Genomic DNA, 14,450 nt, shown 5'->3' on the forward strand with positions numbered 1-14,450 from the left:
CCCTCCCATTTCACTTCCAGTACTAATACTAGTGTAACACGCTGAGACCTTCCAGCCTTCACATCACTTGAGGTTTGGCCCTGAAATCTGTGACGTGCAGCTTTGCGTCTCAGGTCGAAGCTCCAAAGTCACATAGTTTTCAAAGCCAGAGGCATTATCAGTGCACTGAGCCTCACTCTGCGATTTGCTCGTGTTGCTTTTCTGAGGATCACTCTTTGGCAGCCACCGCTTTGCAGAGAGTGTAGAGCTGTAGATCAGGAAGCAGCCCCTCTGAGGTCCCCAGCCCCAGGCTCAACCTTGCTGCTGCTGCCTGGCCTTCACCAGTTTGGCTAGAGGAAATGAAAACCAGGGAATGGATGACCATGCCTACGCTGGCGCGGGCGTCCAGTGTGAGGCAAGAGGCGGCCACCAGGAGGCAGCCTCACGCTCGTCTCCAACCGCTTCCGGCCGCGCAGGCGTCCTGGAATGCGAGCCGGATTTGGTGGTCGCCAGGTAGGCTCCGGGGCATAGTGAAGCGGGACAGGGTTCTGCGGGGCCTTTCCAAGCCTGACCCTCCTGAGCCCCCGGACCCAATCCCAAAGTAGATACTCTCATGGGGATCATGAAAACTAAACCGGGTACTGGTGCTGGCTCCTCCGGTGCTTACCGTGTACCCTTTCTCCGGGTGTCCACCATGCATTCCCTTTGGATGCTCACCGCGCAACCCCTCTCCGGGTGCGTACTGTGCACCCCTCTCCCGGTATCCATGGTATCCTAGTACCATGCACCGGGAGCTGCTATTGATCCATGTGAGCGGAGGCTGTCTGCCATGCTCTCGCTTTCTCTCCCCCTCTTTGTTAAAAACCAGTTTTAGACCTTTAGTAAATTTGATGCCTCCCGCCCCCCACCTTCGCCTGTCCAAACTAAATAACATCCAGACTATTTAAATAGTTATCGGGAAATGAAATTTAGTCTGAATTGGGTGACACCAGCCCCTTCTCGAATTGTGTAAAATATTCTGCATATTGGCATAAGTCAACATTTAGTTGACTTATTTTCCTTGACTAACCTAAGCAGCCGACATACAGCCAGCCGCTGGTCCTTTTTCACCGTTATCAAATAGCCTTGGTGTTTAAACAGTGCCGGAAGTTCCCGCTCTGCCGACCACACATACTCACTCCTTTAAGCTCTGGGCTGCCTGGGCGGTCCACAAGAAACAGGTGTGTTAATCGATTGCCCAGCAAGGAGGGTTCCGCATAGATCTGATAGTATGGATTCTAAGGCTGGAGAGATGGCTAGTGGCTAACAGCACTTCTTGCAGAGGACCTGGGTTCAATTCCCTAATAGCTCCCCACTGCCCATAATTTCCGTTTCAGGGAATCCAGCACTGTATTCTGACCTCCCTCGGCACCAGGCACACATAGCACATATTGTACAGTGTGCATGCAAGCGAACACTCCTGTGTATAAAATAAGTAGATTTAAAAATATGAATTCTGGGTTCCTGCAGCATTTTGTCAGTGATGCTGGCTTTTCTTGCTATGGTCAGCTGTTAAAGGGGAAGGATTTTCTTGGGCTCAGCCGTGGGATTCTTTGCTTATGGCCTGTGGTCATTATGCACGTCCTGGCGGGAGAGAGTGGTGGAAGGGAAAATTGAAGAGGGGAAGACCATGATGGGAGAGGTCATCTTACTTCCTGGCATCCTGGAAGCACAGAGACACAGGCTGAGGGCCCAGTATCTCCTTCGAGGTCACGTGTTACTTACAGACGCTTCCTTGTAGCAGACCGCCTCCTCGGGGTTCTGCTGCTGTCTGATAGTGCCAACAGCTGGAGACCAAGTCTTTAATGAATGGGCCTTTGGAGGATACTCACCCGGACCATAGGGGACTGGACATGCATATATGGTACTGGAGTATGAGTAGTGGGTGAGAATTTATAATGACAGCTTTTTTTTTAAGATTTATTTATTATTATATGTAAGTACACTGTAGCTGTTTCAGACACACCACAAGAGGGCGTCAGATCTCATTATGGATGGTTGTGAGCCACCATGTGGTTGCTGGGATTTGAACTCAGGACCTTCGGAAGAGCAGCCAGTGCTCTTAACCGCTGAGCCATCTCTCCAGCCCCCAATAAAGACAGTTTCTGTGTGCTGCCACAAATCCCTTGCAAAATCCTGGAAAGGGGATTCAAAAGTGTGTGTGTGCCTATGTGCGTGTTTCACACGTGTGTCATGGCGTACATGTGGAGGTCAGAGTGCAACATGGGTGTTGCTCTTGGCATCCTGCCTTGTTTGAGACGGTGTCACTTTGTGGTGTCCCGCCATGTGTCCGGCTAGCTGGTCCAGCAGCTTTTCGACTATCCGCCATCAGTGGGATTACAGTACATCTGGCTTCTTTGGGATTCTGGGGTCCTCACTACCCGTAACTGAGCCATCTGCCCAGTCTGCCTTGTGTTGTTTTCTTGGGGAGCATCCTTTCCTTCCTAAAACGGTATGAGCTCTAGGCTGCATGAAGCTTGCATTCACCCAGTGGCCAAGTAAGATGAGGGGGAGGTTAGGGTGAGACTTGACACTGGGAAGATGTAACCATGGTGTTGGTGTGGCTACACCAGGTGCAAGAAGAAATGGGTGGATGAGAGGCGTTACAAGGCAGATCCCACAGAGAACTGAAGAAGAGACGCTTGGGGGGGGGGCTGAGGGAACCCAAGGAAGGCGGGGGTGTGCGTGCCAGAGACCATAAACACAGAAAAGTGCAGCGTGACCGGCTAGTCGGTGCATTCAAGTCCCTGCTGTGCGAGGCACTGCAGAGTGGAAACCAAACAGAACAGGAGACAGCAATGTAGAATCTAGGAGCACGGAATCTAGAAGGCAAAGGCCTACACAGCTCCTAAAGGGTTTCTTTGAGCACCTAGGAGTAGGTGGGGGCTGGAGTATGGCCCATAGCAGGCATGCGTGCGTCTAGAGAGGTAAGCCAGACAAGACTGGGTTCCAGGAGTGTTATGTTCCCGTTGGTATTCTCCAGGGCACTGCATCGTAGAATATGCTGAGCACAAGATATACGACTATCTACATCCCTAGTCACTCAGGACTCATCCACGCATGTCTTAGTCAGTGTTTCTATTCCTGCACAAACATCATGACCAAGAAGCAGCTGGCGAGGAAAGGGTTTATTCAGCTTACACTTCCACATTGCTGTTCATCACTGAAAGAAGTTAGGACTGGAACTCAAGCAGGTCAGAGAGCAGGAGCTGATGCAGAGACCATGGAGGAATGTTCTTTACTGGCTTGCTTCCCCTGGCTTGCTCAGCCTGCTCTCTTATAGAACCAAGACTACCAGCCCAGAGATGGTCCCACTCACAAGGGGCCTTTCCCCCTTGGTCACTAATTGAGAAAATGCCTTATAGTTGGATCTCATGGAGGCACTTCCTCAACTGAAGCTCCTTTCTCTGTGATAACTCCAGCTGTGTCAAGTTGACACAAAACTAGCCAGTACAACGCATTTAGACGTGTGTGTTCCTCGGGACGCAGTGGGACTATTGAATGCTTGTATTTCCCGGCCAGGAGGATGTGAGGGTGGGATTAAATCTGTGGTTTGGAAGGATCAGGCTCTGTGACCAAGACTGTGGCTCAAATTGTTCAAATTGTGTGTTTCACACCTGGGTGTTTGTGAATGTTTATAATCCCAGCACTTGGGAGACACGGGAGGCAAGACGTATATATGGTTGGTCTTTCTATACAATGAGGCTGGGGCAAGGGGGGTGGGAATTATTTCACTAATGGTCTTAGAGTCAGTCACAACTAATGAAGAACAATAGATGCATCTCTAAAATACATTGTGGGTGGGCTGGCAAAATGGCTCAGTGGAGATTGGGGCTTGCTGTCAAACCCAGTAACCTGAGTTCAACCCTTAGGATCCACATAGTAGGAGAGAACTGGTTCCTACAAGCTGTTTTTTGACCTCCACATGTATGCCTTAGCAGGTGTCATCTTCCCATATTCAAATAAATAAAATGTAAGAAGTTATAACAACAATTATGCTGTGCTTTAAAACACATTAGTTGTAGAGTGTTCACTGTTCTAGCTGGTGTTGTGAACCTGTGAGAACAGGGCCTAAAAATGAGGCAGACGAAACTCTCTCCCCGTAGCCATCTTTATTCAGAGCATCAGACAACTTACACTCTGAGGGTTAAGGAGAGTCATCTAGGCCAAGTGTCCAATCACAAGGGCAAGCCGCATGTGGCAGACAACATTCTTCCATGGAGGCGCGTGGATAACAGCAGCTGAAGTAAATCCACGCCCATCCGCTCCATCTGGGAGGAGCATGGGAACACATTCCAAGACTGATTCTGTAGTTCTAAGAAACCGAGGTCACAGGACTCTTGTGTTGTTTCCTTGAGTCTTCTCACAAGCTCCCAGAGTTCCCCTCGCACAACAGTCTTGGACTGTTCTCCCACAGCAGAATTCCAGTCTACAGCAAGAAGCACAATGCCTGAGAAGTTGGACAGAGACTTGTGATCTCAGGAACACGCGGGTTCGACGGTGTCCACTAGAGGGCCTCGTTTTAGCATTCATCCAGATTGCTTAGAGAACTTTCAAAGCACACTTTGATTCTGATCAGTATGTGAGCACCTAGGAAATTGTTCGTCCTCCCAAGTTCCCAGATCCACAACTGGAGAACACCAGAGAACCAACCATGAGGCTAATGACAGCTGGGGAGGAGGGCATCAGAGGTGCTTCAGGGTACATTTCAATTCTGGGTTGGGGCCCCAGTACGCCACCTCAAAAATACATATATGTGTATTTATATATTTTTGAAAAATAGTCAGGACAAGTATAGATTAACAAAGACAGAATAGATGGTTATAATTTTATTTGTATTTTTCTTTTGAGGCATTTTGTGAAAGAAGGAAGATCCTGTCTGCTGCATGGAGAATGGACTGGAACACAGAAAGACCATGCAGGGTTTGGCTGTAGAAGGCCAGGTAAGGGGTGCTGGTGGCACGTGACAAGGGTGGAGTGAGGGAAGGACAGCTGAGAACAGGCTAGAGACAGGTGATACAGTATGTAGGACTTGGGCTGATTCTGGGCTCAAGGGAGGGAAGGACAGAGTCACTCTGATCGGTGCCGTGAATGATGACTGGATTCTATCCAAATGAAAGAGTGAGAACCCCAGAGAAGGGGTGTGCTGGGGAGGGGGCAGGGAGTATTCAGACATGGAGCCCACGGAGTGTTGGGAGAAAGATGTGGGCTACAGTGTAAACTTAGGGATTGTGAGCATTCACAGAGCTACCAGAGACCTGGCATGAGGTGAGATGACTTCAGTCTGCAACACCCACGAAGGAATCCTACCATCTGATGCCAGGTTTGGCCAGCTACAATCGACTGCTTGGTTTTATAAAAACCAGGAGCAAAGCAAGCACTTACCAGGGAGCTGTATCCAGGCCACTTTTCTCTCAGTAAACCATGGGTAAGAGCTACGTTGTGATTGCATGAAAACCAGACGAAGAGTCTTGCATCCGTTGAGTAGAGTACAGACGCAGAGCTTTGGTTTTGCACTCTGCAGCAGCTTCTCTGACACCCCACAGCAGAGCTGAGTGGCAGACAGGTGATCCAGGGCATCCTGTCCCCTTTCTGCACCTCACAGCACCCATGTGGTTGTCACTTGGTTTTGACATTGACTCCTGAGCCTATTTAGCATTTGATACTTTGTAGAGAAAAAACAATTACAACCCCTAGACCTAAGGTCTAAGTTGAGGCACACCTGGTCTCTCCAAGGATTATGAAAGTGAGCTGGAGAGATGGCTCAGTGGATAAAGGTGCCTGGTGTGTGAGCCTGTCACTTTTTTTGTTTGTTTGTTTGTTTTGTTTTTCGAGACAGGGTTTCTCTGTATAGCCCAGGCTGTCCTGGAACTCGCTCTGTAGACCAGTCTGGCCTCGAACTCAGAAATCCACCTGCTTCTGCCTCCCAAGTGCTGGGATTAAAGGCGTGCGCCACCACCACCACCTGGCCTGTCACTTCAGAACCCACTTAAAGATGGAAGAGATAATCAGCCCCACACAGCTATCCTCTGACCTCTCCACGCTCACTGTAGCATGCGCTCACCCTACCTACACACCATCATCATCATCAACATAACATTTTTAAATATATTAATTCTATTAAATATATGTGTATAAATACATTTATAAATAAATAAATATGTAAAGACATTTAAAGTATATATCCTGAAAGAGAAATGGCAAGTCCAGGAGTGGACACCGTTGTCACAGCTCTTGTCAGCTCCCTGAAGATGCCCTGAGGGAGCCGCCTGGGGATTAAGATGAGTACGGACCCTGTGGAAAGATGAACAAATGACCTGAGTCACCTGCTGGAGCTAGCTGGGCAGACCCAGCCTGTGGGGTGAACTGGTGAGATGGCCTCCAGGTGGCCTCTCTGACAGAAACCAAAGTGATTGCAGAGTCAGGGTCTCCTGAGCGCACCCTGAGCACAGCAGGAATGAGCGCAGCGTTCTGTTCTGTGGTGTAAGCGAAAGCCAGTGAACTGTCAGTTCTAGCGTCTCCTCTCGCTGCTGTGCCGACACCACCCGTGTCCTCTTGGGCTTAGAAAGAGGAAGGAGAGATTCCTTATTTACCGATGTGAAATGTGTAGCGGAATAGATTTGGGGGAGAAGACCTGAAGTTGAGTTGAAGTAGTCTTTTTTTTTTTTTTAGTATTTTTTTATTATGTATTTTCCTCAATTACATTTCCAATGCTATCCCAAAAGTCCCCCATACCCTCCCCCCCCACTCCCTTACCCACCCATTCCCACTTTTTGGCCCTGGCGTTCCCCTGTACTGGGGCATATAAAGTTTGCTTGTCCAATGGGCCTCTCTTTCCAGTGATGGCCGACTAGGCCATCTTCTGATTCATATGCAGCTAGAGACAAGAGCTCCGGGGTACTGGTTAGTTCATATTGTTGTTCCACCTATAGGGTTGCAGTTCCCTTTAGCTCCTTGGGTACTTTCTCTAACTCCTCCATTGGGGGCCCTGTGTTCCATCCAATAGCTGACTATGAGCATCCACTTCTGTGTTTGCTAGGCCCCGACATAGCCTTGCAAGAGACAGCTATATCAGGGTCCTTTCAGCAAAATCTTGCTAGTGCGTGCAATGGTGTCAGCATTTGGAGGATAATTATGGGATGGATCCCTGGATATGGCAGTCTCTAGATGGTCCATCCTTTTGTCTCAGCTCCAAACTTTGTCTCTGTAACTCCTTCCATGGGTGAGAAGTAGTCTTTTAAGTTGAGATATAATTTGGTTTGTTTAGGTTTTGGTTTGGGGTTTTGTTTGTTTGTTTGTTTGTTTGTTTTTTCAGACAGGGTTTCTCTGTGTAGCCCTGGCTGTGTTGGAACTCACTCTGTAGACCAGGCTGGCCTTGAACTCAGAAATCCACCTGCCTCTGCCTCCCAAGTGCTGGGATTTAAAGTGTGCACCACCATTACCACAATCCGTTTCTCATTCTTCATCTATGGGTATTTTGCTTACACGTGTGTCCGTGTGCTATGTGAATGCGGTATCTCCAGAGGCCAGAAGACACCACCAGATCTCCTGGGACTGGAGTTATAGAGGTTGTGAGCTGCCATGTTGAACCAAGCAGGTCACTGAGGGACACAGGCATGTGGATGGAAACCCTGCTGGGAGAAAAAAGAAACTGCTGAAGGTAACCTTTTTTTTTTGTCACTATTGATGCTGGGTCCCCATGTCCCCAGCTTGAGAGTCAGCTTAGAACATCTCTCTCCAGCACCTCCAGGGACAAGCATCCTTTGTTTGAGGGTGTATCTCAGACCTATCCCCATCTAGGCTCCTCCATCCAGGCCCCTCCATCATGGTTCCTCCATCATGGCCCCTTCGTGATGGCCTGTAGTGGCCCCATTCTGGATTTTTTTAGGTCCCTACTTCCAGTGTCTCCTGAGTCATCTCTCCAGAAGATCTTGTCAGGGTGATTGCCACCCACAACTTTGTCAACTGTTATACCCCCCCCCCATTATTGCCAGGGTCTCTGCAGCTAGAGATCTTTCCCACCCTCAGGGCCTCTACACCTCCATCTTCCCCACCCGAGAGCCGCCTGTGCACCTGCAGAAGAGCCACCTTTGCTTCTGTCTCTCAGGGCCGGGGTGCTAGCATAACGGAGGCCCTGCATTCAATCCCCTGAGCCCCAAAAGAAGAGAGCGTAACTATCTTGTTATTGCTGGATTAGGGTTTGAGACCAGGATCTTGCACATGCTGGAAGCTCCCAGCTATATCACCAGCTTGTTCAGGGGCTTTTGGGTAACTTCCAAGGAGCACCCTAACATGTCAGCTAGCTGCAGGAGGCCCCTGTCTGCCTACTATACTACACCCTTGTCTATATTCTATCCCAGTCCGGCAAATACATATTTTGCTTATGTTTTACTAAACGTTCAGGCTGTCGATTGAGTGTGGCAGAAAAAGACCAGACCCGGTCTGGGTGAGCTTCCTTTTAGCCTGTAATGAAGAATAACGTTTATAAGAGTCGCTCACATTTGCGGGTTCATCACACAAGCCTGCAAGTGACCCCGAAGCTGACTGAACCCATGAGTGGGTGTGGCCGCCTCCAACCTGCCAGAGGCATCTGAGTGCCTCCGTGGAAATCCAAGCAGACAATGGTGCTTGCTACTCCTTGTCTCTTTTTCTGTTGTAGGGACTGACATGGGACAGCAACATGGAACCAGGAATGGTCTCACGCACAGAGAGCTCCCCCGGGGCGTGGGGCTGCTGCTCGCCATGGCCCTTATGAACGTGGCGCTCTACCTCTGCCTCGATCACCTTTTCATCTCCCCTGGACGATCCACCGCAGACTCTAGGCGCTGTCCTCCAGGCTACTTCAGAATAGGGCGGATGAGAAACTGCTCGCACTGGTTGTCCTGTGAAGAGCTGAGGACAGAAGTCAGGCAGCTTAAGCGCGTTGGGGAGGGAGCCGTGAAGAGAGTGAGTATTCCTGCTTGGTGCCATTGGCTGGAAGAGCGTCCTGGTGCATGCTGCGGGCAGCGGCATCTCTGGAAGAGTGATATGGCACCTGTTGCTGTACCTGAGTGTCTCAGGCAAGATGGCTGGTGGCAGGACTTTGAGGCCAACCAGGGCAGCAGAGTGAAACACTGGCTTAAAAGCAAATAGGAGAGAGCCGAAGGCCCTGTGTGTGGGTTCTTGAGCCCAGTGTTCTCAGATCTGGAACTCTGGGAGGGCTAAACCATCTGGAGGAAGGGTGCCAGGTGTGTAAGTGCACTATCCTATGAGAGGCTGGAAATGATACTTTTAGGAGAGAGGCCAGGATTGTAGTTCAGTTAAAAGAACGCTCGCCCCCCGCCCCCCAAAAAAAGCCGGGCGTGGTAGAGCACGCCTTTAATCCCAGCACTCGGAAGGCAGAGGCAGGTGGATTTCAGACTTTGAGGCCAGCCTGGTCTACAAAGTGAGTTCCAGGACAGCCAGGGCTACACAGAGAAACTCTGTCTCAAACCACCCCCCAAAAAAGAACGCTCGCTTCAAGGCCAGTTTTGGCTATGTGGGGAATTTAAGGCTAGTCTGGGCTATAGGAGATCTTGTCCAAAAATACATATTTTCAGAAGCACAGTTTATTTATTTTATTTGTTTATTACATTTTATTTATTTTACATGAGTTTATTATCTGTGGCTGTTAGGTGTAGGTCGGGACTCCAGTTGGTTTCAGGAAGAAAATCCCAGGGTTGTAAGTTAATAAAAAGAAAAAAATTGTGGTACCTAGTGGTAGAATATACTGTCTTCAGTTACCAGGTTTCCTAGTTCTGGGAGAAAACACAAGCAGGGTAGACAGCGTGTAGAGTTAGGGAGGGCTCTGAGCCTTCAGGCCAGCACAGCAGGCCTCGGTGATGCTCTCCTGCTCTGAGACTGGACACACCTTTTCAGACACTCACCCTTTACCTTAGCTAATGGTCTTATGTGTTCTGAGTTAGGAGGACAGAGGGCTCCGCAGAGAGCATCCTCATCTTCTCCCTGTGCTGTCAGTCTGCACAGCTCCCTGCCCACATGGCTTATAGAGTGGTTCTCACCCCGCCCTTCATTCCCGGTGGGGCACGAATAAACACACATCACAGAAAGAAGTCTGTTGTCTTGACTGCCCAGTCCTCCGCAGCTGCCACCCTCTGTCTCTGTCTCTGTCACGGGAGAGCTCCGTTAACCCCCTCTACCTCCTGGGCTCTTTGTCACTGTCATCCTTCCCCTGTGTGACTTCCACACGCCAGGAAGCTGCTTTTAATTGATTCACCAGCTGAGTACAAGCTGAAGAAGGCCTTCCTCTTCCTTAGTCCTCGCAGCCAGCAAGCCTGGATTCAGTTGCTTCTTGCCCTTGGACTCTGATTTTCTGGGAGTGGCCACAGGCTCCTCGTCTGCAGCCCTCGTTCCTGTTGGCAGTCCTTTCCTGACTTCTCTTCCCTCGTCTCAACCCGCAGCAGTTTGGAGGGAGATAGCAATGTGTGCAGACACTCGTGGCTGTCACTCCTGGACGGTGGAGCTGTTACTGGCATTCAGTGTTACTGGCATTCAGTGGCAGTGTTGCCAGACTCCTTATACCACACAGGACAGGCCTGTCCCTCAATGCATAGCTGTCTGGACTGAACACAGCCGTGTTCGTGAGACTGAGAGAGCATCTTTCTGTGTCTCTAGATATAATCTAGCATCTAGACCTAGTTGAATTTTACTGCATCAGTTTGTTTGTTTGTTTTTGTTTGTTTGTTTGTTTTTTCAGGACAGGGTTTCTCTGTGTAGCCCTGGCTGTCCTGAAACTCCCTCTGGAGACCAGGCTGGCCTTGGATTCAAAGATCCACCTGCCTCTCCCCCCTGAATGCTAGGTTTAAAAGTGTGTGCCGCCGCCGTCGCCACCACCCAACTCTGTTGCTTTTATGTATTTAACAAACTCCCTTTAGCCTCTGTCCCTGAGTCCTAGGTCCACACAATCAACTGTTTATTTGATGTCTCTATTTGGAGTTCTCTGAACATGTCCGTATGTCCTGTGTGGAACTCTTGTTTGTTGTCCTTTTTTAAAGTTGAGTTTCACTATATAACCCAGACTGTTCAAATTCATCATCCTCCTGCCTCGACTTCTTGAGTTTGGTGATTACAAGTTTGTGTCACAACAGCTGACTTGGTGTGGAATTCTTGGTAATCTCCTCTCTGAGGCTGTGAGGCCTGCTTCGCCCTCTTAGTGTATGATACCACTTTCCACCTTGAGCCATACACCCAGGGGTTGTCCTGAGTCCTCTTCTGTCAGCCAGGAGCAGGCTGTACTCCTATACACCATGGTACACGATAGCTCTCGGGTTCTTCCAGCCTTTGGAAGAATCTCATCTGCCCCTTAACTCTTCCTTCCTTTCTTTCTTGTCTGTTAGCCGTTCATCTTGCTGAGTGGTGTGTGTTTTGGTCTATAGCTCTGGGGCGGCAGGCCCTGGCCTGGTCTGGGACATTTCCACGTCTTCTGCACTATACCTGCCTCCTGGGAAGTGTTTGTTTCTCAGCTCACCTTGGAGAGAGTCCAGGAATGATGTTCTCTGTGGTCCTGTTTCAGGTCTTTCTGTCTGAATGGAAGGAACACAAAGTCGCTCTCTCCCGGCTCACCAGGCTGGAGATGAAGGAGGACTTCCTGCATGGGCTGCAGATGCTGAAGTCTCTACAGAGTGAGCATGTGGTTACGCTGGTGGGCTACTGTGAGGAAGATGGCACTATTCTCACCGAATATCACCCCTTAGGTTCCTTGAGCAGCCTGGAAGAAACACTAAACCTTTCAAAGTACCAAGACGTGAACACTTGGCAGCACAGGCTGCAGCTGGCCATGGAGTACGTCAGCATCATTAACTACCTGCATCACAGCCCCCTGGGCACGAGGGTCATGTGTGACTCTAACGACCTGCCCAAAACATTGTCTCAGTACCTGCTAACAAGTAACTTCAGCATTGTGGCAAACGACCTGGACGCGCTGCCCCTGGTAGACCATGACTCTGGGGTACTTATAAAGTGTGGCCACAGAGAGCTCCATGGGGATTTCGTGGCTCCAGAGCAGCTGTGGCCCTACGGAGAAGACACGCCCTTCCAAGACGATCTCATGCCTTCCTACAATGAGAAGGTTGACATCTGGAAGATTCCAGATGTCTCCAGTTTCCTCTTGGGCCATGTGGAAGGGAGTGATATGGTTAGATTCCATTTGTTTGATATCCATAAGGCGTGCAAGAGCCAGATCCCAGCAGAAAGACCCACTGCTCAGAACGTGCTAGACGCTTACCAGAGGGTTTTCCATTCACTCCGAGACACTGTGATGTCGCAGACGAAAGAAATGCTGTAAAAATGAGCCATCGAGTGACATGCTTGACGACTGAATGGCATCCCAGCTGTTCCGCTCTTGATGATGGAAGAGCTTTGCATGGATGGATGTTGACCCTGGCTGTTCAACCACGTAGGCGTCCTCTACGTCTGCCTGCACGTTTGAGTGTTCTGCTCTCCTGGCAGCCTGGACAGAAGCTGCCAAGCGAGAAAGCTTGGCTTCAGGATGCTCCCTGGTGAAGATGCAGAGGATTCTGGATCTGCATAGTTTCAAGGGAGTGATCAAACGGTGACCTTGAAGACATGCTGCCTGCCCTGGTAACTTTTTATAGACTAGTAGGAAACAGAAATCTTTCAGTGGGGGGAAAAAAACAACCCACTAGTTCCCCAGAGACAATTTCTTCTCATTCAGAAAGCCCTGTTGGAAGCTGGGGATGTTTTAACTCCGTGGCAGGGCACTTGCCTAGTTGTGTGCAAAGCCTTGGATCTGACTCATGGCATGTGCACAAAGAAAATCCCAGATGCCAGAAGTGTGCCCCTTTCTTGTCAGTGAGGTCATTGTCAGTACCGGAGATGATTTTTTTATGAAGCGTTTGTGCTGACTCCTGTCACTGAGCCAAGTGTGCATGGTCGTTAGCTACTTTGTGGCTTCTTCTTTCTTCTACCCTATTTCTTCCCTTTCCACCCCCTAACACTAGATAGGAGAGATGAGAGAGAAAGGAAAGTGGGCACTGTTATTGTTAGACGACTTCTTGCTGATTGGGGGTGTCGAGTTCCTTGGAGCAATGATCTTTGCTGCCAGGATATCTCGTTTCTTCTTGTTTCTTCTTCACCCATGACCACTTCACAAACAGCGACAAAAGCAAACAACAAACAACCCACCCCGCCTCTCGGGGGCCCTAGCACTTATGTACCTCTGAAAAGTCCCCAGAAATTCCAATCATCACACACTCACAGAAACTGTCGGCTGCTGGCAAAACTACACCCCTGCTAGAGCCTGAGGCAAATCATAGTCAGCTGCTGTGGACAGTCTGAAGCAGCCTGGCATCCCACACCTGGGATTAAAACAAAAACATTCTTACCTGTGTTTTGTTTTTGTTTTAAGAAACCAAAGTGCACCATGATAGCATGCTCTTGAGATTGTGAATGTCTAGAGATTTTTTGAACAGCAAGTTGAAGGAACTTTCTTACCTGTCTTGAATGGTGCTTTGAAATTCCTGCTGACCTGGAGTTTCTGTGTGAATATTTCTATCCAGTGTCCCTCTGTACTGGAAAGTACAAAGTCTGCTCTGGGCTTGCATGCCTGAACACTTTAAAACACTGTGGAGCCAGGAATAATGGTACCCACCTGTAATCCCAGCACCTGGGAGACAGGAGGAACCAGGAGTTCAGGGTTATCCTGGGCTATATACCGTGACCCTGTCTACCCCCACACCCCAATAAAAAAACCAAAAAGGTCTCCCTGTGGTGCTGGCATCCTTATTTGGGAGACATGAGAAATCTGACATGTATTAATGGTCACTCATAAGGTGCCTCTTGTCTTCTCCTTGAGTCACAGATCCAGGCCCACCTCAGAGTCTCTAGCTGCACAGATCTAGAATGAAGTTCATGAATTTGTAACAGGTTTCCTGTGCTGCTGCTGCTGCTGCTGCTGTTCCTCCTTCTCATCATCATCCCCTCCTCTTCCTTGTCCTCTCCCTCCTCCTCCTTTCTTCTCCTTCCTCCTTTCTTCTCTTCCTCTCCCTCCTTTTCTCCCCTTCCTCCTCCTCCCTCTTCCTCTTCTTTCTCTTCTTCCCTCCTCCTCTTCCCCCTCCTCTTAGAATCACCATCTGAGACGAATTGCCTCCTTGAAGCACACATGACCCCGTTCACTCGGGGTTTACAAAAACTCCCCCAAACCCATCAGCTCAAAGGCATTAGCACGTGTTGACAAGGGCATGGAGTTATTGGAACCCTTGCTATGTTGCTTGTGGGAACTTAACAATGCAAAAGCATGTTTGGAAAACCGTCAGGCAGTTCCTCACAAGCCCCTGCAGTTAGTCCTTCCAAGGATAAACCCAGGAGGATCAAAAACTTGTTCACATTATCCGTTAACACTGGTGGCACAGTTACTCAGAATAGACAAAAGGTGA

At 49.3% G+C, this 14,450-nt stretch overlaps 1 protein-coding gene across 3 annotated transcripts; it reads left to right on the plus strand.

Moving 5' to 3' along the window:
* The first annotated feature begins 440 nt into the window (after window positions 1–440).
* Window positions 441–13,777, plus strand: Pomk (protein O-mannose kinase). Of its 3 annotated transcripts, XM_021170007.2 has the most exons (6): window positions 441–492; window positions 4,870–4,961; window positions 7,542–7,678; window positions 8,678–8,964; window positions 11,570–11,678; window positions 11,751–13,777. In XM_021170007.2, the coding sequence occupies exons 4-6, from the start codon at window positions 8,686–8,688 to the stop codon at window positions 12,338–12,340; spliced, it is 978 nt and encodes a 325-aa protein (XP_021025666.1). In that variant the 5' UTR covers window positions 441–492; window positions 4,870–4,961; window positions 7,542–7,678; window positions 8,678–8,685; the 3' UTR covers window positions 12,341–13,777. The 3 variants fall into 3 exon arrangements, with proteins under 3 accessions (XP_021025666.1, XP_021025664.1, XP_085700177.1); XM_021170005.2 differs by having other exon boundaries at window positions 11,570–13,777; XM_085844051.1 differs by lacking the exons at window positions 441–492; window positions 4,870–4,961 and adding an exon at window positions 4,980–5,446 and having other exon boundaries at window positions 11,570–13,777.
* The last annotated feature ends 673 nt before the right edge of the window (window positions 13,778–14,450 follow it).

The sequence above is a fragment of the Mus caroli genome, unplaced genomic scaffold (assembly GCF_978045245.1).
Source record: "Mus caroli unplaced genomic scaffold, Mus_caroli_1 scaffold_10, whole genome shotgun sequence".
Classification (NCBI taxonomy): domain Eukaryota; kingdom Metazoa; phylum Chordata; class Mammalia; order Rodentia; family Muridae; genus Mus; species Mus caroli.